This window comes from Pseudorasbora parva, chromosome 6, assembly GCF_024679245.1.
Source record: "Pseudorasbora parva isolate DD20220531a chromosome 6, ASM2467924v1, whole genome shotgun sequence".
NCBI lineage: Eukaryota > Metazoa > Chordata > Actinopteri > Cypriniformes > Gobionidae > Pseudorasbora > Pseudorasbora parva.
This window is the reverse complement of record NC_090177.1, coordinates 45,627,160-45,654,412: the sequence shown is the minus strand read 5'-3', so window position 1 is coordinate 45,654,412 and position 27,253 is coordinate 45,627,160. Positions and strand designations below refer to the sequence as shown.

Sequence of the window (27,253 nt, the reverse complement as noted above, 5' to 3'; positions counted from 1 at the left end):
TTGTTGTAGTTTGTTTTTGGAAAGCCATATAAAAGCAAAATAAAAAAGCTAAATTCTGATTGGATGAGCCATGTTCAAAGCCACTATGTAGTAGCTGACACACACACACACACACACACACACACACACACACACACACACACACACACACACACACACACACACACACACACACACACACACACACACGCGCACACACACACACACACACACACACACACACACACACACACACACACACACACACACACACACACACACACACACACACACACACGCTTATTGAATGCAACATCAAACAGCTGTGAAAAACATTGAAACAACCTTTCAACATTCCTGCCATATGAATGCAGTCTTACTCCAGCATTGTTGACGTTGTTTTGCAGTTCTGCACAGTGGAGGGCTTCATCACTGCTCTGGTGGATGAGTTCCCACGGGTGCTCAGGAAGAGGAGAGAGATTTTCATTGCATGTGTTTGCGTTGTGTCCTACGCCATTGGGCTGTCCAATATCACACAGGTAAATCAGACTGGAATTAAAGCAGATCAGGTGATGATGATTGCAGGCTAGAGACTTATATTACTGTACATGTTTGTGTTTTTCTTGTGTTAGGGTGGCCTGTATGTGTTTAAACTCTTCGACTATTACTCAGCCAGTGGGATGTGCCTGCTCTTCCTGGTGTTCTTTGAGTGTATCTCCATCTCCTGGTGCTATGGTGAGTCTTTTTTACATGATGTTACATGCTGTCTTTATGTTGCATTGTGCTTGCCCTTTTCACTTTACAGCATTATAAAAATGGAAAAAAATCTATATTATATCTGTATGTTTATCTTTGTTGATTGCATGTATATGTAAGCAAATGAGTGTGTACGTATGTATGAGCATTTTTTTTGGGTAGTTGTTAACCATCATAAATTAAAAGTTGTGTCCTTAGGAGACAAAAATACTACTTAGGATTGTTATTTTCATTGATATCGATAATGTAATTCATTTATATTGACATGCCATTCATTCATTCATTTAATACCTTCAGCACTATGTGGGTCTTGGTTTGCCTATAGTTCTATTTCTCAAGTTCTGCTTTCCTGTTCATGGTACATGATTTGCTACCTGTTTATTTGGTATTGCTTCATCACCTCTGCCTTTTTTATGCCAGTTTCTGGGCATTACTCTTGATGACTTGGTTATTAATTTAGTGTTTGATGCTGCTGCCTGCAGGTACTGCATATTCTCATGAGCTCTCCTCTAGAGTCTCTGTACCTTGAGTACTTGACATTGTTAACTCTGTATATGTCCCCTGATATGTTTATTGCCACCATTAGTGCTTCTGTTTTCCCTCTGTCCTCAACTAAGGCGATTGGTAGGATTTCTCAGTGTTTACCACCTTTGCTGTCTGCTAGTGTTGCATTCTAGGGAGGAGGCTGTTTTTTCCAAAGATCTTCCTGGCTTAATCAAATCTATAAATCAGGAAATTGTATTAGCTGCTCATCTTGGAGGGTCATGTGTCTGATATGCAATGGAGCCTTCACAATTTTGAATCCAGTTCAACCCTTTCTGTCCTTATCATATTTACCCTCTTCACAACCATCCTATCACATGCTTTTTTTGGAGATTAGATCTCTAGATCAGGAGTACTCAAATGTAAATCTTTGTGGTCGATTTAACAAGTTTTCATCAAGACGAAGGTTAACAGACTCCACAGGGCTATAATACGTCTTGATACTTAATATGATTCTCTCATCTCATTAAGTTTTTATCATCTCCATGTTCTATGGGTAATTTTGCTCAAAATACATTTGTGATGTGATCCACTTTATGAAAACCTATCATATGGTGTAATTTTACCTCTTACAGATACCATCTGTAATTTTACTTCTGATACCATATGAAAGCTGCTGTCAAGCCCTTTGCAAATACATTTGTATTTTTTTCATGGCTTGAAACAAAAGTTACGGTTATCTGAAGTCGGCTGATCGCTATGATTTGTAGGAACAGAATTTTGAGAAAACAGGTTTAAATAACTGTCCACCTGACCACCCCCACTTTTCACATAGACATGAAAATGCACTATCCAAACTTAAATGTCTGTTATTCAAGAATGCTTTGGAATATAGACATAAGGTTGGTCTTGGTTTAAAGACACCCAAGCTCCATTACTGAGCATATAAGGCTGCCTCTATTTACATACGGTGGGTACAGAAAGAATTCAGACCCCCTTACATTTTTTCACTATTTGCTATTTTGCAGCCATTTGCTAAAATGGCATTTTGTTTTCATTAATGTATACATAGCACCCCCATATTGACAGAAAAAGAGAATTGTTGAAATTTTTGCAGATTAATTAAAAAAGAAAAAACAATGTGAACCATGTAAAATATCACATGGTCTGTGTATTCAGACCCTTTGCTGTGACACTCATATATTTAGCTCAGGTGCTGTCCGTTTCTTCTGCTCATCCTTGAGATGGTTCTACACCTTCATTTGAGTCCAGCTGTGTTTGATTATACTGATTGGAGTTGATTAGGAAAGCCACACACCTGTCTATATAAGACCTTACAGCTCACCAACAGAGCAAATGAGAATCATGAGGTCAAAGGAACTTCCTGAAGAGCTTAGAAGCCAAATTGTGGCAAGGCACAGATCTGGCCGATATTACAAAAACAATTCTGTCGCACTTAGGGTACCTATGAGCACAGTGGCCTCCATAATCCTTAAATGGAAGACGTTTGGGTTGACCAGAACCCTTCCTAGAGCAAACTGAGCAATCGGGCGAGAAGAGCCTTGGTGAGAGAGGTAAAGAAGAACCCAAAGATCACTGTGGCTGAGCTCCAGAGATGCAGTCAGGAGATGGGAGAAAGTTGTAGAAAGTCAACCATCACTGCAGCCCTCCACCAGTTTTATGGCAAAGTGGCCCGATGGAAGCCTCTCCTCAGTGCAAGACACATAAAAGTTTGCTAAAAAAAACAAAAACCTGGACTCCAAGATGGTGAGAAATAAGATTCTCTGGTCTGATGAGAACAAGATAGAACTTTTTGGCCTTAATTCTAAGCGGTATGTGTGGAGAAAAATATCACCTGTCCAATACAGTCAACAGTGAAAAATGGTAGTGGCAGCATCATGCTGTGGGGGTGTTTTTCAGCTGCAGGGACTGGAGGACTGGTTGCAATCGAGGGAAATATGAATACAGGGATATCCTGGACGGAAACCTTCTCCAGAGTGCTCAAGACCTTAGACTGGGCCAAAGGGCCAACAAGACAATGACCCGAAGCACACAGCTAAAATAAAGAAGGAATGGCTTCACAACAACTCTTTGGAGAACTCAACAACTCTCCATTCTTGTATGGCCCAGCCAGAGCCAAGACTTAAACCCAATTGAGCATCTCTGGAGAGACCTGAAAATGGCTGTCCACCAATGTTTACCATCCAACCTGACAGAACTAGAAAGGATCTGCAGGAGGAATGGCAGAGGATCCCCAAATCCAGGTGTGAAAAATCAAGATCAAAGATGTTGCATCTTTCTCAAAAAGACTCATGGCTGTATTAGATCAAAAGGGTGCTTCTACTAAATACTGAGCAAACGGTCTGAATACTTAGGATCATGTGCTATTTCAGTTTTTCTGTTTTAATAAATCTGCAAAAATGTCAACAATTCTGTGTTTTATGGGGTGATGTGTGGACATTAATGAGAAAAAATAGAACTTAAATGATTTTAGCAAATGGCTGCAATATAACAGAGTGAAAAATGTAAGGGGTCTGACTACTTTCTGTACCCACTGTATGGTTTGAGTGATCTGAACCATACATTTTATGAAGTAAACATTCTATTCAGAAGTAGTATAGGAAGTTTGCCAGTATTTGATTTGAATTCAAACAATGTGCATTATAGCTCACTGCTGCATCAAAAGGCAAATCTTTTTTTTTTCACTTTATATTTAAAACATTTCCAGAACTTTTTTATCTCAAACAAATGACTAGATGTTATATTTTGAACTCTTGGCATGAAAACAAATTCGTTGTCTAGCAATCTTTATTTTATGTTTCTGTGTTCATTGCTATTTTAAAATAAAGGCCTGAACTTAATATTAAAATATTAAAACTAACATTTTTAAGCTGCATAACTACACAAGGGGACTAGCTAACATTACCCTGAAGAGGACAGAAACTTATACGTTTAAAGATATTTTTTTATAAGTGAAATACTTTTTCCATTGTTTATCATTGGCAGTCTGTGAACTTTACTTTATTGTTTATTTTTACAGGGACAATGCACAATTAATAGTAATTGCACCAGAGTTAGCTAAAAGCTAATTTACATCTGCTGTCCCTGGGCAGGTAAACACATACAACAAGTTACAATAAAATACACCATATACAACATCACATTAGCCTACATATCCATAATGTAATGTATAGAAAAAGGATTTTACAACAGTCATGAATGGTTGCACATGTGTTTCTAATACAATGGTTTAAATCACACAACTGTACAAGAATAGCAAGCACAGCCCACCTTGCAGCATAGCTAAACTAACTCCTCTTCATTACTTCTCCGTCATCCGATCCCTAATGTGGATGTGAAATAATCCATTATAACATGGTTTAGGGCACTGACATCACCAAGATTAAGCAGATTGAGGCGAGCGAGATCATTTAAGCGAGCAGCTACTTCAGACTGCGTTGTTCTTTTGTGCTTCGCCATCTTACAATATGATAACGTTGTATTTAAAAAAAATCTTTGCATGCTGTAGTTTACAGGTGCTAGTCAATAGAATATCATCAAAAAGTTGATTTATTTCACTAATTGCATTCAAAAAGTGAAACTTGTATATTATATTAATTCATTTCACACAGACTGATATATTTCAAATGTTTATTTATTTTAGTGTTGAAGATTATAACTGAAAACTAAGGAAAATCCCAAAATCAGCATCTCAGAAAATGAAAAATATTTCTTAAGACCAATAAAATGGACTGCATTTATATAGCGCTTTCAACAGACCCTATGGCCATCCAAAGCGCTTTTACATTTTGGCTCACATTCACCCATTCACACACCTACGGCGGTGTCAGCCATCTAAGGCGCCATCCAGCTCATCGGCAGCAGCTGGGGTTAGGTGTCTTGCTCATGGACACCTCGACACTTACACCTCGACATTTGGTCAGGTGGAACCGGGGATTGAACCACCAACCTTCCGGTTTGTAGACAACCTACATGAACCACTGAGCCACTGCCGCCCCAATACAATACCAATACAAAGAAATGATTTTTTGAATTCTTGGCCAACTGAAAAGTATGAACATGAAAAGAGCATGTACAGCACTCAATACTTAGTTGGGGCTCCTTTTGCCTGAATTACTGCAGCAATGCGGCGTGGCGTGGAGGCGATCAGTCTGTGGCTCTGCTCAGGTGATATGAGAGCAGAGGTTACTCTGGGCCTTCAGCTCTTCTGCATTGTTGGGTCTGGCATATCGCATCTTCCTCTTCACAATAGCCCATAGATTTTCTGTGGGGTTAAGGTCAGGTGAGTTTGCTGGCCAATTAAGAACAGGGATACCATGGTGCTTAAACCAGGTACTAGTTGCTTTGGCACTGTGTGCAGTTGCCAAGTCCTGTTGGAAAATTAAATCTGAATCTCTATAAAGTTGGTCAGCAGCAGGAAGCATGAAGTGCTCTAAAACTTCCTGGTATACGGCTGCGTTGACCTTTGACCTCAGAAAACACAGTGGACCAACACTAGCAGATGACATGGAACCCCAAACCATCACTGACTATGGTAACTTTACACTGGACCTCAAGCAATGTGGATTGTGTGCCTCTCCTCTCTTCCTCCAGACTATGGGACCCTGATTTCCAAAGGAAATGCTAAATTAACTTTCATCAGAGAACATAACTTTGAAACACTCAGCAGCAGTCCAGTCCTTTTGTCTTCAGCCCAGGTGAAACGCTTCTGATGCTGTCTGTTGTTCAAGAGTGGCTTGACACAAGGAATGCGACAGCTGAAACCCATATCTGAGATACTGATATTCTGAGATACTGAATTTGGGATTTTCCTTAGTTGTCAGTAATAATCATCAAAATGAAAAGAAATAAACATTTAAAATATATCGGTATGTGTGTAATGAATGAATATAATATACAAGTTTCACTTTTTAAGTGGAATTAGTAAAAGAAATCAACATTTTGATGATATTCTAATTATGACCAGCACCGGTACTTAGGAATGGCAGGAAATGTCCATTGATACACCTTTATTCTACAAGTAATGGGTTTATTTTGATGGGTGAACTGTCTTTGTAGTGTTAAGAGAGCAAAAACTATGGCCGATGTATTTGATTTTTTACCACCTCCAACGGACCTGTTTTAAAACATTAGAGAAAGACAGTTTTTTCAGCTTGCTGCAATAAATCAATATTTTTCTGCACTAAATAATTGAATTTTGCCATGATATTTTTTAGAGATGATAGACAAGATGTTATAGAATAATAGTTTAAGGAAAACCCAATTTTGACAAAAAAAAAGACATTCAACCTATTCTTCGACCTTCCTGAAAACGTTTCAGCACGACATCTGATGGTTTTTCCCAAATCACATAATGTTTGCTTTGATGATTTATAGTGGTGCTTACTGTTACCACTCTTAAACTGTACAGGGTCGGGAATGACATTGTCATGTATATACTTTATATTTTAAATGTCTGTGGAGGAGCTCTGACCTCATATGTGGTACAATTTGAAAGCTTAGAGTCTCTACTTTCTGGAGATATGCATCACTTTGGCATTTGTTTTACACAAAGTAATGTATTTACACTAAATTACTCTGGTACCCAAATTGAAAAGCCTCCCATACACACATACAGTGGTCTAGGTTCAAAATGTTGGTTTCGTTTTACAGGAAACCCTTTGAAGTTACATAAAACACTGCTAAAAGTCATAAACATGTAAGTCTGCAACATGACATCATGACTTTGCGTAAACATACACGCCACTTTCTAAAGCCAAGTGTGTAACTCAGGCCCTGTGTGCTCAAGCACCCTGCAGACACGTTGGGCTGCTTCCAGCATGTATAATCAGGGACGTGCACAGACATTTTGAGGGGCAGTGGCCCAAACCAAAAGAGGGGCACTATAAGGGGATTGTGTATTATCTTAATATAGAAAAAGAATAACAAACCTTTTACAATCATACTGTAAATACAATTGTTAGTGCTAATTCAATTTATGTTATTCTAATTATTCTTTCAAAAAGTTGATTCTGGGCTAATTTGATATCTTTTCTATTTAAACTTTTTATTGGAGATTTAAGTAGCAAATGAGAATCACAAAAATTATTGAATATGTTTTGAGACAAAGGTCTTGTTTATGATTTATATAAATCATATGCAACAGATTTTTAATAACAGAATATGAAAAAGTATGGTATTTGGGGTAAAAGGCATATTTAACATGATGATAAACAGCTGACTGACTTCCATTTGCTGGCATGACATGGTTAAGATTCAGCTGGTAAATATCTTAAGTTGGGTGTCCATCTTAGAGGCAACATCATATTTATAATATAAAATATGAAAATAATCATATAATACAAATATATTTCGTTGTTACAACGATAACACTATTAAATTATTATGGAATCTCATTTATTAAATGTTTTCAGATCATTTTTATATTAACATTTTAATATTTACTGAACAATAATAAAATATTTTATTAATCAAAATAAACAGATAATACTGCAAACGTTGCTAGAGATTTTTTGCACAAGTATGAACTTTTTTGAAAAATGAGCATTGCAGGCTACCCTGATACAACTCATTTATATTTATAATAGCCTGTATTACCTTTTTTAAAATTGTGTATACGATAAATATGGTCTAAATAAAATATCATAAATATGAAGTATGTTATAGATACTAGTATTACCTCGTAAAATTGATCATAATCGGAAATCTATTTTACAGGAGTGGCATGCTGGAGCTTTGAATCCATGTTTGCACTGCTGAAACAAACAAACTACTAATTCCGCGGATCAACCACTGTCTGTAATGTCGATTGTAGTTTGTAATATACCTGTTAATGAGACGACATTCTGGAACAGCCGTCTCCACAGAGAGCGGACACAGCCACACATGCTGCGCAGAGCGAGCGGGAAAACACGGAAAGGATTAGCAGAATTAGTGGATTTTTAGCGGAACCGAATGCTTTTATGGGAATCCTCTGAGAGTGAGGGAGGGAAGGGGGCAAGAGGGGCACCTCAGCCGATGAGGGCAAAGGGGCAGTGGCTCTAGCCACCGGGCCACCCCCCTGTGCACGGCCCTGTGTATAATTAATTTAATGGCACTGGGATATTGCATTTATGTCACTGTATATGGTGGTGGGAGGTAGGGGTTGCAACGACTAGTTGACCTAAATGCTCTGTCATGACGCTTTAAGCTTGACTAATCACTGGCCTATAGAGGGCGCAACAGGATAAAAAATTTCCTGACACGCAGGCTCTGTTTTTAACATCTGGATGCTCAAAATTGATCGGGAGAATGCACGCTTATTGTACACGTAAGTTAATTATCGTGCTAAACTAATGCGTGCTTGCATTGCAACGCACACACATAGCCGATCGCACATCATGCGGTGACGCAGTCCCTGACACTGTCAGGTAGAATTAATTCACACGCAATCACTCACTAATGCATTTATATACATGTTATCTTTATTGTGCTACTTATCTGTATCTTATTCAGAATGAGCAGAAATCTGTGAGAAATATAACGACCATAAGACAAAAGAACTGATACAGAAGCTATGTAGGAACAATGACCTTATGGGCAGTGTATAAGCTGTCATATGCCATAGCTGTCCTGCATGTGCATGTGGCATCCCTTCAGACCCATTTTAATAAATATTGCATACAACATGACACAGACAAACTTCTTTTTTCCACTATTTTCTAGAATTTAGTGGAAACAGCCCAAACTGTCTGCAGGTTCCTAGAGCACACAGAGCCTGAGTTACACACTTTCAAATATGCTAAAAGAATTTATTAAAAAAAAAATCAAAAAGTTCCTACTTTTTTGCGGGGTTATTACAGCTTAGACAACATATACTTACATGTTTATCACTTTTAGCAGTGTTTTATGTAACTTCAATGGGTTTCCCATAAAATGACACTAAAATCTTGAACTTAAGCCCCGTTTCCACCAAAATTACCCGGAACAATTTGTACCAGGAACTTTTTTACAGGAACTTTTCTCCCCCCCCAGACCTGCAGCTGTCTGCGTTTCGACCGTGATAAAGTTCCGAGAAGATTAGGCAAATTAGTCCGGTGATGTTGGACTGCGCGCGACTGCTCCTCCAAATCAGTGAAGGATAGTAATCATTTTTAAGTGTACCGATTGAAAGATTTAGTGGACTGTTTACATGAGACGTTATCTAAACCGATCTGGTGTTTACATGTGATGACTTTCAATCGCAATCATTTTGTCACATGCAGTTTGTCTGCCGCACCAAAAATGTCAACGCTGTTTTCTCCAGCAGCTGGAGTGTGTTAACTGTAGCCATAGCAACTCTTAACGGCCACCAGGACTAATACAGTATTATTTATAGCTATTTGTTGTAAAGTGTAATAATCATCTCAGAAAAAAAAATCTTCTGTCAGGCGCAGTTAAAGTAAAAACTGCCTGGGGCAATATACGCTGTGTCATTACTCCAACATTATCTTCATAACTCACGAAATAAAAAGTTTACCCCTCAGAAAAATGTACTTTCCTCTCTTGTCAACATGAGCGCGGCGCGCGCCGTCACGTCATGTAAGGACGGACACTTAAAAGTAATCGGTCAGGTCGTTTACATGGTGAAAAAAAAATAATAACGAGTATGGAAGAGATTCAAGCTGTGCTGCTTTTGCTGGTTATGTATAGGTTTACTAAAGAGGTAATTAACAACGACAGAAAAGAGCAATAATATGCAGATTCAGCAGCATGCAGCATATTCAGAAAGCTTGTAAAGCTAGATTTAAAATGACAATGTATATTATTATCAGCTATTACGGACATTGAACGTGAGATGGCTGAGACGACCGCGCGCCACCAGACAGAGAGCAAGACTGATATTTACTGAACGCAGAACGAACCTCGCAAAAGACTTTTAAAGATGCCGGTTGAACTAAAATGCTGCCTGAGCTCAACCAATCAGCATGTTCAGCGCCCAAGTCCCGCCCTCGAAAGTTCCTGAACTTTGAAAAAGTACTACCTCGCGAGCAGGGCCGTTTGGAGGGGGAAATATTTACCCGGAACTTCATTTATACCCTGGTTCCTGCGGTCTAAACACACGAAGTACCACCCAAAGTTCCTAGTTCCTGGGTAAAGTTCCTGTGGTGGAAACGGGGCTTTAGACCACTTTATCTGTGTATGGGAAGCTTTTCAATTTGGGTAGGCCAAATCCAGGCAGAAATCCCAAAAAATGGTCTTGGAGTGGTGGTCTAAGTAGTTAACGGTCTAAGTTAACTTTCTAAATAGTTATTGGTCTAAGTAGCTAACAATCACCAAATCTCTGTGCAAATTAAGCATACAAAATAAGAATAAATGCATAGTTGTCTGTCAGTCTTTTGCAAATGCACAATTTTCCCAAAGTTTACTATTTCGCTAATGGGACTCGACAAAACAAATGAACTGTGAGAGTGTTGTCATAGTTTTTGATGTTATGCTGCTATGATTGGGCATTGTGAAAAGTCTTATTACTTTTTCTTTTAAAAATCTTACAAAAGCTGTCACTAGAGTGTTACCCTTTCAGAAGGTACTAACATGTACCATTAAGGAACTAATAGGAAAGTAATATAATTAAATATTTAGTGTCCCCAACTGAGCAAGCCAAAAGCCTAAGGCAACAAGGGCGACGGTGGCAAGAAACCCAAACTCCGTCAGGTGACAAATGGAGAAAAAAACCTTGGGAGAAACCAGGCTCAGTCAGGGTGCCAGTTCTTCTCTGGCCAAATACAAACAGTGTATAATTATGATTCAGGCAACATTACAAATCAGAAGTCATATTAAAGTGTTCCCGGTTCCAGCTGACCTAGTTAATGCAGCCTAACTGATCTGAATAATATACATTTATAATGTTTCATGTGTATGCCATGGTAAAGAGATGTGTTTTTAGTCTAGATTTAAACTGACAGAGTGTGTCTGCTTCCCGAACAATGCTAAGAAGACTGTTCCAGAGTTTAGGTGCTTAATAGGAAAAGGATCGACCGCCTGCAGTTGATTTAGATATTCTAGGTATTATCAACTGGCCAGAGTTTTGAGACCGCAATAGATGTGATGGAGTATAATGTGTTAAGAGCTCGCTCAAGTACTGGGGAGCTAAACCATTTAGTGCTTTGTAAGTAATAAGCAAGATTTTAAAATGTATGCAATGTTTAATTGAGGGTCAAGGTCAACAAAGGTCAAGCCGAAGAGCCAGGGTTACGCTGAAGGCCTGGAGGGCCACGGTGGAGCTGCAGGTGTGCATGACTAAGGTGGAAGCTTGGGCTTGTTAGACTTGATGCTGGGTTCAACCAGCAATCACCTAGAGCTGGGCTTAACCAATGACAAATTGTTAATTTGTTTAAATTCACAGATATAATCAAATCTTGCGGTCTTGTTTTCTGTAACAGAGTTGTTGTACATTAATTCACAAGGAAGATAACTCAAACACAACAATCCATAAATCCATAAAATACAAGACAAAGAACAATGGAATCAGGGACCATGGCAACTAATAAATGACTAAACAGACAACGGATGACAAGGAAAACTAAGACTACAACTAAACAATACTGAGTAACAGAACATGACTGTGGCACCCCCACAGAGGAAGGTAATTAACAGTACAGGGAACAGGTGTGGACTAATTAAGGACCATGTTAGACTAACTAATAAATGACTAAACTCAGACAAAGGAACAAGGAAACACAAGAAAAACTAAGACTAAAACTAAACAAGACAGAGAAACCATGAAAGGTACTGCCCCAGTGACTGCTTTGTATTTTTTCTGAAAATGTTTGTCACCAGCTCCATTCATCATGCCTCTCTCCTCAGCACTACACTTCTCATTATCCTCTCTGGCTCACGCCTGCTCACACTCCCCAACCACCCATGCCTGCAAGCTATTGCCCACCTTATCTCATTTACTATATTAAGAAGTCACTTTCCTCACCACAGTTGTTTGGTCTCATCCTTACCAATGGACACATACCTGACTACTTTTATGCTACCGCCATCATCCAGTTCCTGTCTCCATGCATCTGATCATCTTGAGTCTCGTCCTGCCATTAGACCTCTGAAACATACAAAGCTTCCTGTTATCATCAAGCAAAGTCATCATCAAAATGACTGAAAACTGAAAAAGTTATACTCACCATTCTTTCTCTTCTGCTACTCCTTCTGACTCCTGCAAAAAAAAACAAAAAAAAAACAGTAATTCGCTACTTACCTGTATTGCCTCCTTCTGTGTTATGACAGAGGACCAGACCACTTAACAAGAAGCAATCATCGATCTACTGCAATGGAATCTGTGCAAGACATTCTGTGCTCCATTGATCAAAATGGCAGCAGTATGGAGATGTATGTGGAGGAATTTGTCCAGTACTGTCATTTAGTACCCTGGGATGACCAATCTCTCATTGACTTGTTTTGGGTTGGATTAGATCATCACATAGCACAACTGATACCACCAGGCAGTCCTACACTCTGAGACAATATTTAGACTGGGTGTTGTTGATTAGTGGGTCTCATATTTTTGAAGAAGTCAACAAGGAGAAGATCAGTGAATCACTTAATCAGAGTTCAATGTCATCCCAGATTTCCGTCACCAGTCTGTTCCTGTAAGTGAACTTTTTCAGTACGTTCCAGTGACAGAAATTCATGAGTCTGTTCAAATGAGACAAATTCCTGAATCTACTGCGTGGGAGAAATTAATGAGTCCTTTCCAGTGAGAGAAACTCCTGAATCCATTTTGTGAGAGAAATTCCTGCGTCCGTTCCAGTGAAAGAAACTCCTGAATCCATTTTGTGAGAGAAATTTCTCACTCCCTTCTGGTGAGAGAAACTCCTGAATCCATTATGTGAGAGAAATTCCTGAGTTCGTTCCAGTGAGAGAATTTCCTGAATCCATTATGTGAGAGAAATTCCTGAGTCTGTTACCATGAGAGAAATTCCCGAGTCCATTCCAGTAAGAGAAATTCCTGAATCCATTACGTGAGAGAAATTCCCTGAATCCGCTCCAGTGAGAGAAATTTCTGAATCCAACATGTGAGAAAAATTCCTGAGTCTGTTACCATGAGAGAAATTCCCGAGTCCATTCCAGCGAGAGAAATTCCTGAATCCATTACGTGAGAGAAATTCCCTGAATCAACTTCATTGAGAGGAATTCCAGAGTCTATTCCATCGAGTAAAATGTTCTATTTCGCCCAAGCCTTGCACAGTCTGTTATGGCTCTCACCTTTATGTGTGTTTGGGCCACACATACATTGGCTCCAATCTCTGCCAAAATCCAGAGATGGTGATTCTTACGTGTGTGGCCTTCCTCTGTGTTATGACAGAATGATTCTGTTGCAGACATTTGACACATGCTGGTAGTTAGTATTTTAAAGAACCATCCACCCCAAGCTTTTTCATATGCTTACACACTTACACTGCGTCCAAAATATTCGGACGTACTACATCCGCCATGTTGTCACTGTCATCATTTCGCTCCCATTTACAACTCCTCTCCCGTGGGCTCATGAGGATGTAAAGTGTATATTGAATGCACCCTTATGATTCTCAGCAGAAGTAGTACTTTATCTGGGGATTTTTTGCCTACTGATTTTCGAAATACTACTTTTTTGCATACTGTTTTTCTCAAAATATATATGCTTAATATTTTAAGCTTATTATTTTTTAGTTTATTACTTATTCCTTTTAAAAGTCATATTATTACTTTACTTGGTTCTTCCTAGCAACAGTAATTCCTTACACTACTTGCTATATTACTTTTAAGTTACACCCCACAGAATTGGAAATTGCATATTTTCAAAATTCAAAATTTTATATATGTGTTCCTTATTGTGAATGTTAGGGTATATTTAAATTATTTAGTTTGTATTTCTTTAGACAGATCCATCATTTCTATTCATGTGAACTGGTGAGCATATTCGCTTACAGTGATGTTGCGATTGTTGTTATCACTCAGAGGAAGATCATTTGCTGATCATATGTCACTCATATCACGTGTTCATCATAACCCCATAATGCACATGATTTCAAATCAGTAGTGGTTGAGGCAACAAAAATAACATCTCGGTTATGTATATAACTCTTGTTCCCTGAGAGGGAACGAGCACTGCGTCATAACGACGAATTTGGGGATGCTCCCTAAGCATCTGAAGTATGAATGAAACTAGTCCAATCCTGATTGGTGCTACGTCATGATGTAGATGTGACGGCATACCCGGAAGCTATAAAGGGGAGCCTTGCGCATAGTAGCGTTAATTATCGCGATGAAGCAAGCGCTCTCAGCCAATACGCATTGTGGCGACGAGACGCAGTCCTCATTCCCTCTCAGGGAACCAGGGTTATATACATAACCCAAGACGTTCCCTATATCGAGGGAACTTCGCACTGCGTCGGAACAACGAATTTGGAGAACAAGTACCCACTAGGCCACACCAAGGGTACGCCTGCCCCCTTGTGAAGCTGGAGACCAGGCACAATTAGGACTGAAGCACCCTGCCACCGGGTGTCGCAGGGAGGTGTAGGCTGTAAAATCTTATAAACGTGTGCTAAGTAGCCCAACCGGCCGCTTCACAGATGTCATGCCCCTGGTGGAATGGGCCCTCAAGGCTATAGGTGAAGGCAGATTGGGCACCTGATATGCCAAGGCTATAGCCTGCACAATCCAATTACTAATAGTAGGGGTTAAGGCAGACAACCCTTTCTTTGGTGAGCAACAAACACACTAATAGCTGGTCTGATTTCCTCCACTGAGCTGACCTTTCCAGATATACCCTCAGGGCCCTAACCGGGCAGAAGAGGAACAGTCTCCCATCTTCGGCTGTCACATGGGGCGGTGGATGAAATGCCTGAAGGACCAAGGACCTGACCACACTGGATGGTACCTTAGTCACGTAGCCAGGTCTAGGGTGCAAGATGGCTTTAACTCTTCCAGGGGCAAACTCCAGGCAGGTTGGCGTGACTGCCAAGGCCTGGAGATCCCCCACTCTCCTCAGAGAGGTAATAGCCAAGAGGAATGACACTTTTAATGTCAGATTCTTAGGTTCTGCCAATTCCAGTGGCTCGAAGGGGGTCTCAGCCAATCCCTTGAGCACCACTGCCAGATCCCATGTAGGAACTTGGGTACAGACTACAGGCCTCATCCTCTGAGCCTCGCGGAGGCAACGTACAACTAAATGGTGCCTACCCAAAGGCCCATCACTCAGCGGAGCGTGGAAAGCTCCAATAGCTGCCACGTACACCTTAAGTGTGGACGTGATAAGCCCTGCAGAGAAACGATCTTGGAGAAACTCCAGTACTGAAGCCACTGGGCAGTTACCTGGGTCTACCTCACGCTCTCTACGCCAAGTAGCAAAAACATTCCACTTGAGGCTGTACAATCTCCTCATAGATGGAGCCCTGGAACTGAGTAGGGTCTCTATAACATCTGCTGATAGTCCAGCCTCTTGGTACCTGGCCCCCTCAGGGGCCAGACCCAAAGGTTCCATATTTCTGGGCGGGGGTGAACTATTGCACCCCCCACCTGCGATAGGAGGTCCCTCCTCAGAGGGACCTGCCACGGGGGACCCACCAGCAGAGCTTATATATCTGAGAACCAAACTTGAGTCGGCCAACATGGAGCCAATAAAAGAAGACTGACTCCTTGTTGCCGGACTTTCTCCAGGACCCCTAGGAGCAGAGCGATCGGGGGAAATGCATACAGACTTAGCCTTGGTCACGTCTGTACCATGGCATCCAACCCCAGCAGGGCTGGATGCGTGAGGGAGAACCACAGTGGGCAGTGGGATCTCTCTCTCGAGTGAATATGCACCAGAACGACATCTCGATGTTGAACTGCCATCTCGTACGACTGTGCCAGTATTAACCAGTTGTCAATATAATTTAGCGCACAAATGCCCTGAAGTCTCAGTGGAGCCAGAGCTGCATCCATGCATTTGGTAAATGTGCGAGGGAAAAGAATTATGTGCTTCGCCCCCGTAAGCGAACCTCAGAAACTTCCTGTGGCATGGAAAGATGGAGACATAAAAAAGGCGTCTTTTAAATCTATCGTGACGAACCAGTCCTTGGTCTGGATCTGACTCATGATGGTGGGAATAGTCAACATCCTGAACCTGAATCTCAGAGACCGGTACAGATACCTTAGATCTAAAATCAGGCGAAGCCCTCCAACCTTTTTTGGAACTATAAAGTAGTCTCCGACGGCGGAACCCATTCTAGGCTTCCTTTGTCAGCAAGGATTTTACTTCTTAGACCATTACCCGAACCCGCTCTGGCACCACTGCAGTCCAAGTCACCCCATTGAATTTGGGGGGATGGGTGACCGAACTGCAATCTGTACCCTACTTCTACAGTATGCAGGACCCATGTCAATATGCCGAGATAATCTACTAAGGGAATCGGGTCTCGGGTGTTAACTGAGCTTCCTTCCTCACCCCCTGAAGCGGATGCCCGGCAGGGAGCTGAAGACAATTTTCAGTATGTGGACATAGGTGCTGCCCAGTCGCAGATCTTTCTCGAGGCGACTGGAGCACCACCTGTCCATGGGAAAACGATAGCGTCTGTGACGGCTGGATTACCACATCGTTTTCCCATCGAGAGCGCTGTGCGAGAGGCAACCTCGATTGAGATCCTGCCGCAGCTAGGATTTATTCCCAGCATCCTTCTTCGCCACGTTCCTGAGAAAGCCCTTCGGCGCCGTAGCCTACTGTTGAGAGCGCCTCCTCTCTTGCCAGGCTCCCAGAGGAGGGGCTCTAGAGGTGCCGCTCTCTTTTTGCACCTGACAGTGCGAGGAGCTGGCTGACGGCTGAGGCTGCCTACTATTGGCAGCCTTCCCAGATTTCGGCCGACGAGGGAGGAACTGTCGGAAGGCCGCTGATTGTTTCTTCGCCTCCTGGAACCTGTCGATGACCAAATTAACGGCGTCGCCGAACAGGCCAGAAGGCGAGATCGGGGAGTCTAGGAGAAAAGTTTTATCTTTCTCCTTCATCCCCGATAGATTGAGCCATAGGTGTCTCTCCACCGGCACCATTGAGGCCATGGAGCGGCCGATGGCACAAGCCGTCTTCTTGGTGACGCAGAGAGACAAATCAGCAGCCTTCCAAAGCTCGAGGATATCCTCCAGAGAGGGACCCTCGCCCTTGTCGTGCTCTTTTAGGAGGTCGGCCTGGTATGCCTGCAAGATAGACAACGTGCGCAGGGAACTACCAGCCCGACCCGCCGCCATATATGCCCTGCCCACCAAAGCTGATGTGTTCCGGCATGGTTTGGTGGGCCGGGGCTTTGAGGGACGATGCCGATTCGGGTGACAGATAGCCTTCGAGAGCATCTTCCACCCACGGCATCGTCCCATAGCCGGCCCCAGAACATTCGAATAATCTAGCATGGGGGGATTGTAAATACGCGCAGAGTAAGGCCTGTTCCAAGACCTACACAACTCATTGTGTAGGTCCAGGAAAAATGGCAAGCCCCGGCGGGGTGTCTGAGCCTAGCGTGAGAGAAATCGATCATCCAGCCTGCTTGATGGCTGGATCTCGTGTCTCTTTTGTGGCCAATCCATATTTAATTTAGCCACAGCACGGGTCAGCACCTCAATAAGCTCCTCTTGGGCGGGTGGATGAGGTGGCAACATATATCACGCACCGCCTCGATGCTGATCTCATCCGGTTCCTCAGAACCGGAGAGAACCAGCATCGGGTTCTTCACCTCGGGGGAAGAGGCCGCAGCGCGGGCTTCCACGCGGGGAGGGAGAACCTCTGAACTGTTAGAGGATGATTGAGAAAGTGCGATGACAGAGCGCTATGCTGAACAGCGATAACTGACGCTCCCCTTTATAGCTTCCGGGTATGCCGTCACATCTACGTCATGACGTAGCACCAATCAGGATTGGACTAGTTTCAATCATACTTCAGATGCGCTAATGCTTAGGGAGCATCCCCAAATTTGTCGTTCCAACGCAGTGCGAAGTTCCCTCGATATAGGGAACAATGTAACAAGCTATTTTCTGGATTGTAACTACTATTATTTCCGAAATCTTATTAGTAGCTGTTACTACTACAGTAATCTTATTATTGTAACATGTTGATAGTAGTACATTACTGCCCAACAATGAATGTTTTTCGAGTATTCGATTTCGGACAGCACCCCTTTATAGCTTCCGGGTATGCCGTCACATCTACGTCATGATGTAGCACCAATCAGGATTGGACTAGTTTCATTCATACTTCAGATGCGCTAATGCTTAGGGAGCATCCCCAAATTTGTCGTTCCGACGCAGTCCAAATTTCCCTCGATATATGTAACGGTATAATGTTTTTCGAGTATTCGATTTCGGACACAACAAATGTCTCGGTTCGGATTGAATCTAGTACCCCTGAATCCTCAGTACTGCTACAGATATAAAGATGAATGGATTGATAGATGGATGTATTTCAGTCTGTCAATCCAATTGTTGCAACACTGGTCTAATCTATATTACGTTTTATGTTATTTCAGGTGTGAACAAGTTTTATGATAACATCCAGGAAATGATTGGATACAAGCCTTGTATATGGTGGAAACTGTGCTGGGTTTTCTTCACCCCTCTAGTTGTTGCTGTAAGTAACCTACTTTATTCTTTTTTGTGTTACATTACATGAAGAATAAAACAGCTACATGAAGCAAAAAAAAAAACTATACTGTAAATATTGCAAAGTGCATCAATTATGAAAGTTTAATTTAGTTCAAAAGCAGATGTACTGAAGGCAATAGTGTCATTATTCAGCTCAAGTCAGTTCTATGTTGATGCAATTCAGTACAATATCAGTGCAGATGTTGCAAAGTTAGTGTCATTATCCATCTTAATTCAGTTCAAATTTAGTTGTCTTGCAATAGTTTTAGTGCCAGTTAATCAGCTAATTATTATAAAAGTCTATATATCCACAATGGTTTTTTTTAGTCAGGGCACTTCTTAATAGACTTTTTGCTAATTTCCTCCACTTCTGCAGTCATTTTTCTCTAATTGCATTTAATCATTTCTCAAAGTCATCTTGAATTTTGAATTGTCAATACAACTGAACATTTTGAGAAATCATCACATAAGCTGACTTTGTATGATCGTTGATTCATATTGATGTTGATTTTCCTAATGTTTTTGTTTGAACTCAGCATTATGGTGATCAGTTTTCCCTTTGGTTGGGCACTTGAACTTCACTTATATTACTGTAATTCTCTACATATTGATGCAGCGATGGAACAAAAAATCTATTGAATGCTTTTAAAAGGTGACCTATCTATAGTTAACTATAGATTCATAATTAACATGTATAAAGCATAATGTATAATTAAATAAAGGTCATAGTAACCCTTTAGTAATGACTCAAGTAGAACTTAATCCTTCAGAATGAATTAGTAATTATTTGAATCAGTTTTTAATTAGTAATTATTTGAATTTCTAAAGTGAAGATTATGATAAACCATTAGTAATTACTTGTGTTACTAAACCTGTCAGAAGCCATTACTATCCAAAACCTTACAGAAACATCCAAAGTTTACAATGACTTCAGTCATTACTAGAGATTTATCATGCTTTTCACTATAGAATACTGAAACAAATAATAAGTAATTATTTTGGAAGGATGTAGTCAAGTCAAGTTACCTATATTTACAGTATATAGCACTTTTACAATGCAGATTGTTTCAAAGCAGCTTCAGCTTCAGCTTAACAGGATAATAATGCAACAGAATTTGATTCAGCTGTACAGCCGCTCTGGAGAAAACGGTGATGTTATCCAGCTAATTTCAATTATCATATAGTGTCAATGTGGGCAGATCAGTTTTTTATTTGAAATAGTTAATTTAGTTTAGTAATTCAATTTATTTGGATATTTAATTGAAAATTGTGTTTAACAGTATTTACACCTATTGTAAATACTACAACAACTATTTAGTATAATTTTAGTAGTAACACCTGAGTAATTAATATTAGATTTCTATGACCATCACTTTAGAATTAATTATATACTAAGCATTATTAATTATAGTAGTTCTCTGGGAGGGGATACAAAAATAGTTGCTATTGATTAACTTATAGTGAACTACCATCTTCAGCTAAACAGTATTGCTTACTAATTCAGTAATTAGAGTTTTGTTAGTTATTAGTAGTTAGAATGTTAAAAATGCATTACCCATTTCTTCCTGTGTAGTTATTCATTAATGACGGAACAGTTTTCTAAAAAGGATTCTTATTAATGTTTTTGGTCCCACTTTATATCAGGCGCCTTTAATTTACTAAAATTTAAATTAATAATTCGATACAACGCACAATGCATGTTTTACATGTTACATATTACGTACTTCTAAAAATACCTACATGTAATTACATCTGTAATACATTTCTGACTGCGTCTATAATTACACTGGTGACCTTCCCTTACACCTCAACCCACCCTTAAACCTAATAATACCAGCAAACCTGTCTAACCCTAGCAGTATCCACCTCAATAGCAAGTGTGTGCAATACAATCAAAACACAATAAGTGTTGTACTTGTTTTTTATGTTAAGGACATCTTTTATAAAGTGGCACCGTGTTTCTAAAATCTTTCAGTCTTCACTATAAAAGTAAGAATCGTTACAGATTGTGGTACAGTAATTATGTGAAAACTGCAGTATTTTTAAACAGAGCTTCCCTGCAGGGTGTGTTCCTCTTCAGTGCGGTGCAAATGGTTCCTCTCACAATGAACAACTATGTGTTCCCTAAATGGGGGCAAGGAGTGGGCTGGCTCATGGCTTTATCCTCTATGGTTCTCATTCCTGGTTATATGGGCTACATGTTCCTCACCCTGAAGGGGACATATAAGGAGGTAATGTTTTTCATTTACAGTGGGTACGGAAAGTATTCAGACCCCATTAAATTTGTCACTGTTAAATTGCAGCTATTTGCTAAAATCATTGAAGTTAATTTTTTTTCTCATTAATGTACACACAGCAACCCATATTGACTTGTTCACATTTTTGCAGATTTGTTAAAAAAGACAAACTGAAATATTACATGATCCTAAGTATTCAGACCCTTTGCTGAGTATTTAGTAGAAGCACCTTTTTGATCTAATACCGTTTTTCACTCCTGGATTTGGGGATCCTCTGCCATTCCTCCTGCAGATCCTCTCCAGTTCTGTCAGGTTTGATGGTAAACGTTGGTGGGCAGCCATTTTCAGGTCTCTCCAGAGATGCTCAATTGTGTTTAAGTCAGAGCTTTGGCTGGGCCATACAAGAATAGTCAGGGAGTTGTTGTTGTGAAGCCACTCCTTCGTTATTTTAGCTGTGTGCTTAGGGTCATTGTCTGGTTGGGAGGTGAAGCTTCGGCCCAGTCTGAGGTCTTGAGCACTCTGGAGAAGGTTTTCGTCCAGGATATCCCTGTACTTGACCACATTCATCTTTCTCTCGTTTTCAACCAGTCGTCCTGTCCCTGCAGCTGAAAAACACCCCACAGCATGATGCTGCCACCACCATGAAGAATTAAGAATTAAGGCCAAAAAGTTCTATATCGGCCTCATCAGACCAGAGAATCTTATTTTTCTCACCATTTTGGAGATCTTTAGGTGTTTTTTTAGCAAACTTTCATGTGTCTTGCACTGAGGAGAGGCTTCCGTCGGGCCACTCTGCCACAAAGCCCCGACTGGTGGAGGGCTGCAGTGATGGTTGACTTTCTACAACTTTCTCCTATTTCCTGACTGCATCTCTGGAGCTCAACCACAGTGATCTTTGGGTTCTTCTTTACCTCTCTCACCAAGGATCTTCTTGCCCGATTGCTCAGTTTGGTTGTCCCAAACGTCTTTCATTTAAGGATTATGGAGGCCACTGTTTTTTTATGTGCAGGAGATTTTTTTTTTTTTTTTTTGTATCCTTGGCCAGATCTTTGCCGTGCCACAAATCAGTCTCTGAGCTCTTCAGGAAGTTCCTTTGACCTCATGATTCTCATTTGCTCTGACATGCACTGTGAGCTGTAAGGTCTTATATAGACAGGTGTGTGGCTTTCCTAATCAAGTCCAATCAGTATAATCAAACACAGCTGGACTCAAATGAAGGTGTAGAACCATCTCAAGGATGAGCAGAAGAAATGGACAGCACCTGAGGTAAATATATGAGTGTCACAGCAAAGGGTCTGAATACGTAGGACCATGTTATATTTCAGTGTTTCTTTTTTAATAAATTAGCAAAAATGTCAACAATTCTGGGTTTGTTTGTCAATATGATGTGCTGTGTATACATTAAAGATCCCATGGCATGAACATTTTATTTTATGAGGTTTTTAAACATTAATATGAGTTCCCCTAGCCTGAATATTGTCCCCAAGTGGCTAGAAATTTTGATCGTTGTAAACTGAGTTCTGGCTGTCTTTCTCTGTCTTTGAGAAACTGAGAGCTCAGATGAGCTGATCTTGAATTCTCCTGTTATGACGTCATACCAGGAAAGGTCTCCTCCCCTTTCTCTGCTCTGCCCGCCCAATAAATTAGTAGAAAAATTATTCAATTTATCAGTCGCAATGTCAGCAGCACAGGCTTTACCATATGGATTCAACAGCACCGCCACAAACAGTGAGTAACAGTGTTCATTAATGCCTGATCTGGGATCAGTGAGTTCTGATGTGTAGCTAATCATTCAAGTTTACACAGACTTTCTTTCTAAATATTTTAATACTGTCAGTCCTGCCGCTGGCCGTCTTTATGGATCAGTGAATCGAGCCAGTGACTAAAACGATCAACTCACATCGTTTCTGTTAGTAGCATGAAACAAATCTGTTATTTAAATGATTCAACTACAGAGAGCGATCAAAAAATACTCTTTATATAAAAATAATTTTGGATCGGTCGATCACATGTATATCTGTAATTCACACAATGACACTGCTCTAGTAATTATGCTCAATAGAAGCTCTTACTGTATTCATGTCGTGTTTGTTGTTAGCTGTGGTGAAAGCATTTTGTGAGAGAAATAACGTTGCAAAGTTCACTCGAGTTTATTCAGAGCTCTCAGATACAAACAAAATAAACTTGCGTTCTCCACAACTCGGTACAATAACACTTCCTCAGCAATCTTTCCCCAGCTCCGTCTCTCTCTCTCTCTCCCTCGACTGGCAGTGAGTGCTTCTGCTGCTGCTCGTGCCCTCGCGCCTGACTTAATCACGCCCCCTCCGCACGCGATCTAATTTCAAATGCAAAGATGTCAGCCAATCACAACAGTGGGTGTTTTCACTGCTGTCTCACAGCAGACACGCCTCTTGAAACAGAGCATTCCAGGCAGAGGGCTAATATCAGTATAGAGAAAATGCCTTTTATTTCTAAATTATGACATTTTTTTTATGTAAAAACCATACTAACAATATAAGTACACCTCAGGAAACCTTATAAAATAATACAAAAATCCATGCCATGGGACCTTTAATGAGAAAATATTAACTTATATGATTTTAGCAAATGGCTGCAATATAACAAAAAGTGAAACATTTAAGGGAGTCCTTTCCATACCCACTGTACATATACAATAATGACCAATGTTAACACAGGCATTAGATGGTATATCTGTGCTGACTGGTTCTGGGGCATCATTTCAGCGGCTCAGGATAATGCTGCAGCCTCCAGCAGTGAGGCGTGCTCAGGAGAATGGGCCAGAGCAACAGCAGCTGCCGGAGCAGTCACCACAGCCACCACAATCACCACAAGAACCGCAGCAACCAGACCAGGCACCACAACAACAACCACAATCACCACAAGAACCGCAGCAACCAGACCAGGCACCACAACAACAACCACAATCACCACAACAACCGCAGCAACCGGATCAAGCACCACAGCAAGCACAATCGCAACAGCCACCTCAACCACAGTCGCAACAGCCACCCCAGCCACCTCAGCCACCCCAGCCGCAGCCGCAGCCGCAGTCTCAGTCTCAACTGCTGTCTCAGCCACAGCCACAGGCTGATAGTCCATCTCCAACTAATCCTGGCAGCGATGCCAACGTCTAAAAAAGCAGTAGAGGTGATCCCCAGCAGAGAGCAATCAAAGATTAACAACACAGAAGACTTCCATGTTTATACAGTAATAGAATCATCTACCTCCAGGGGTCATAAATAATCAAACTAAACATAAAATGTGATTAAAAAAAGAAAAAAAAGAAACAAACAAAAAAACAAAAAAACACAAAAAACACTTGCATTTGAAAACCTTACACACACACACACAAACTCTGTAAGCTTTCCAAATGTGAAGCAAAGAGTGTCCATGTTAAAAAAATTACTTATGTATTATGTGAATTTGTCTCTACTAAGGTTATACTGTGAGTTAGATTAAGGACAGTGCATTGTTTTGCAATGCATAAGCTATTTATGTGAGGTATAAACTGTTTCTATGTTGCACTGGGACAGAGTCCTTGGGAGTCTGTGAGTATCAAAGAAAAACTGATTACGATTATGTTACATTGTGGGTCATCTGGAAAAACTAAGGTGCATGAACCAAGCCCTGTGTCTGAAGCACAATTCATTTTTATTCGATGACCCATTATATGTTGTTGAATATTTTTGTTGAGAGAGACTGTTACTATCTGTCACTTCTTTTTCTTTTCTGAGCAAAAAAAAAGAAAGAGAGAGAGAAAATACTTGTGTTTTTAGAATTTTTTTTTTTTTTTTTTGAATGCTTTGTACTTTAATGTTGAGACCAAGGACCAAAATCATAGACTAAAGCAAAAACAAATCTATGCCTGGCAGTGTGTAGTTTGTAAAGCACAGGGTACAAAAATACAGAACACCGCTAAACACAGGGTGAACATTTTTGCTGATTATTCTACAGATTACAGATGAGTGCTGTCAATTCAGTGTCCTGTTTACATGTCCCCTCAGGAATATCCAAAAAAGAAGAAGAAGAAGAAAAAACAAAAAACTCAGATATGTCTCTGACCTCTGAGTGCATATCAGCTCCTTAAGCCTGTGATTTATGTAGTCGCAATTTGCATGACCATTAGTTACTTCATGTGCCAAAATGTTGAATCGTTAAAACAAAGCAGAAACGCACACACAAACGGGCCAGTGGATCGATAACAATGGTTTACACTACATTGTGCCATACCTTTTTGAAAAAGGATACAAAATATTTCTTAATAGTTAATAGCATATTTGAGTAAGTACCATATACTAAAATAGAATTAGGGCTTTTCTGCCCCCTTTCATCCCCCAAAAGAATAAAAGCACAAAACCTAGAATACAGAGATTTCTCCGACGACAGGGCAATGATGTGCTGACAGTTTCCGTCAAAGGCAGCTACACGTGAAAAGCATTCATGTTAAACATGTTTACTAAGAGGAGATACGTACCTACACAAAATGTGAAATGGCTATGTCCTGTGAGTTTTGTACAAAGATACTTTATTGCAGTTTTATCTGGAACTTTATTGTAAAATTGTATTGTGTAAAATATGTAACCGTGAATGTCTGTACTCCATTAAGTTTTTTGTCTAAATGTTGAAATATTTGAAAAACAATTTCTGTTTTCTGCAATAATATTTTGATCTCTGAAGCACATACCTTATGGAAATTATGAGTGATGATTATTAAAAGGATTATAAAACAAATAGGATATGTCTCGTAAGAAAAAATATTGTTTTGTATATTTTTAACTGTTACACTGCCTAAAATTATAACATAGGACATGTATTTAAATGGTGTCATATGAAAAAGCACGATTGTTATGTAAAATGTATGAATAAAGAGAAAATATTCGTAGTCTATAATCTGTGCATTGATTCTCAGTCTACACTAAAGCCATTCATTAGGAGCCTGTATGACAACATAATTATTACAAACAGCATCCCTTTAAAAATGCTACTGATAAAGACATCAAAGAATACACCACTGTCAGTTACCAATAAGCAGTAATTAACTGGGCTGAAAAAATGAACATGTAAAAAATACAGAGGCCCTAATGAATGGACATGACCATAAACTCTAGCTCTTTCCGTGGAGTAATTCTCAAAGGACAGAAACAACAAGCAGAATACAGAGCAGTGTTTGCATTTAGCAAATGCATTGATCGTGCCAGTTATCACGCTTAACCAGAAGCAAATGAACCAACTAGTGAATTTAACATTGCTTTTTAAATTTTCTTACCATACATGTGTGTGTGTTTGTGTGTGTGTGTTTGTGTGTGTGTGTGTGTGTGTGTGTGTGTGTGTGTGTGTGTGTGTGTACAGTTAATGCCCAGACTCCCCCCCCACACACACACAAAGGGTGTCTTTGTGCCTCTTAACAGACACAAAATGCAATTAAAATGTCTGTTCAACATGAGCAGGTCCCTTACATGACAACGAGATGAGTTTAGCCACTTAGCCATTGTTTAAATCAATCTAAACAGTGTGTTAGAAGGCTAGCTGTATCTCGCGCTGAAGTCCAGTGGGAACACAGCGGTAGCCGGAAAAAAGGCAGTCCAGTGGGGAGGAGTATCATGTGTGTAAAGCACTTATTTTATTTTATTAGGCTACTGCACATCTTTCCCCAAGCCGTGTGTGCCCAAATGGAAGGATAAATAAAGTTTACATTACCTCCACAGTGGTTGCACCCGTCTTTAACCACGGAATGGCATTTTTCTTCAATCGGCCCGGCTGTGTTGTGTCTGTGTAAGTTAGTCTAGTGTTCACTGCAAATTTTCACAATTCTGAAAGGCACACACGCAAACCATTTCTTCTTCACTTTTGAGCCCGATCGGATCATCACTCTAGTGATGTTATTACATTAATTGTAATAACTGCGTTGCAAGCACCAATCTGGTTCGTTTTTTTTTTTTCTATAGACTGTACTCACAAAGATATAACGATCAAGATAAACTTATAAAATTCGCCAGAGTTGTCCTTTAACGACTTGGGATCCAGGCCAATGAACAAACAATCACTTTATGGCTTTGCAAGATTGGGGCAAATCAAGATAAGGAAAGAGGCTGTTTGATCTCCCCAGGACAGAGGAAGAGACAAACAGATCATTTTCCCCCCAGGTCTCATCA

The 27,253-nt window shown here is 40.3% G+C and overlaps 1 protein-coding gene across 1 annotated transcript in view; it reads left to right on the top strand.

Moving 5' to 3' along the window:
* slc6a1a (solute carrier family 6 member 1a) overlaps window positions 1-25,991 on the top strand; it is a 29,386-nt gene extending 3,395 nt beyond the window's left edge. Inside the window, exons 11-15 of the mRNA XM_067447024.1 lie at window positions 387-518; window positions 612-714; window positions 18,729-18,829; window positions 20,907-21,074; window positions 23,825-25,991. Of these exons, the coding sequence (XP_067303125.1) occupies window positions 387-518; window positions 612-714; window positions 18,729-18,829; window positions 20,907-21,074; window positions 23,825-24,235 (915 nt within the window). The 3' untranslated portion in view covers window positions 24,236-25,991. The remainder of the gene's footprint in view (window positions 1-386; window positions 519-611; window positions 715-18,728; window positions 18,830-20,906; window positions 21,075-23,824) is intronic.
* Window positions 25,992-27,253: the final 1,262 nt, after the last annotated feature.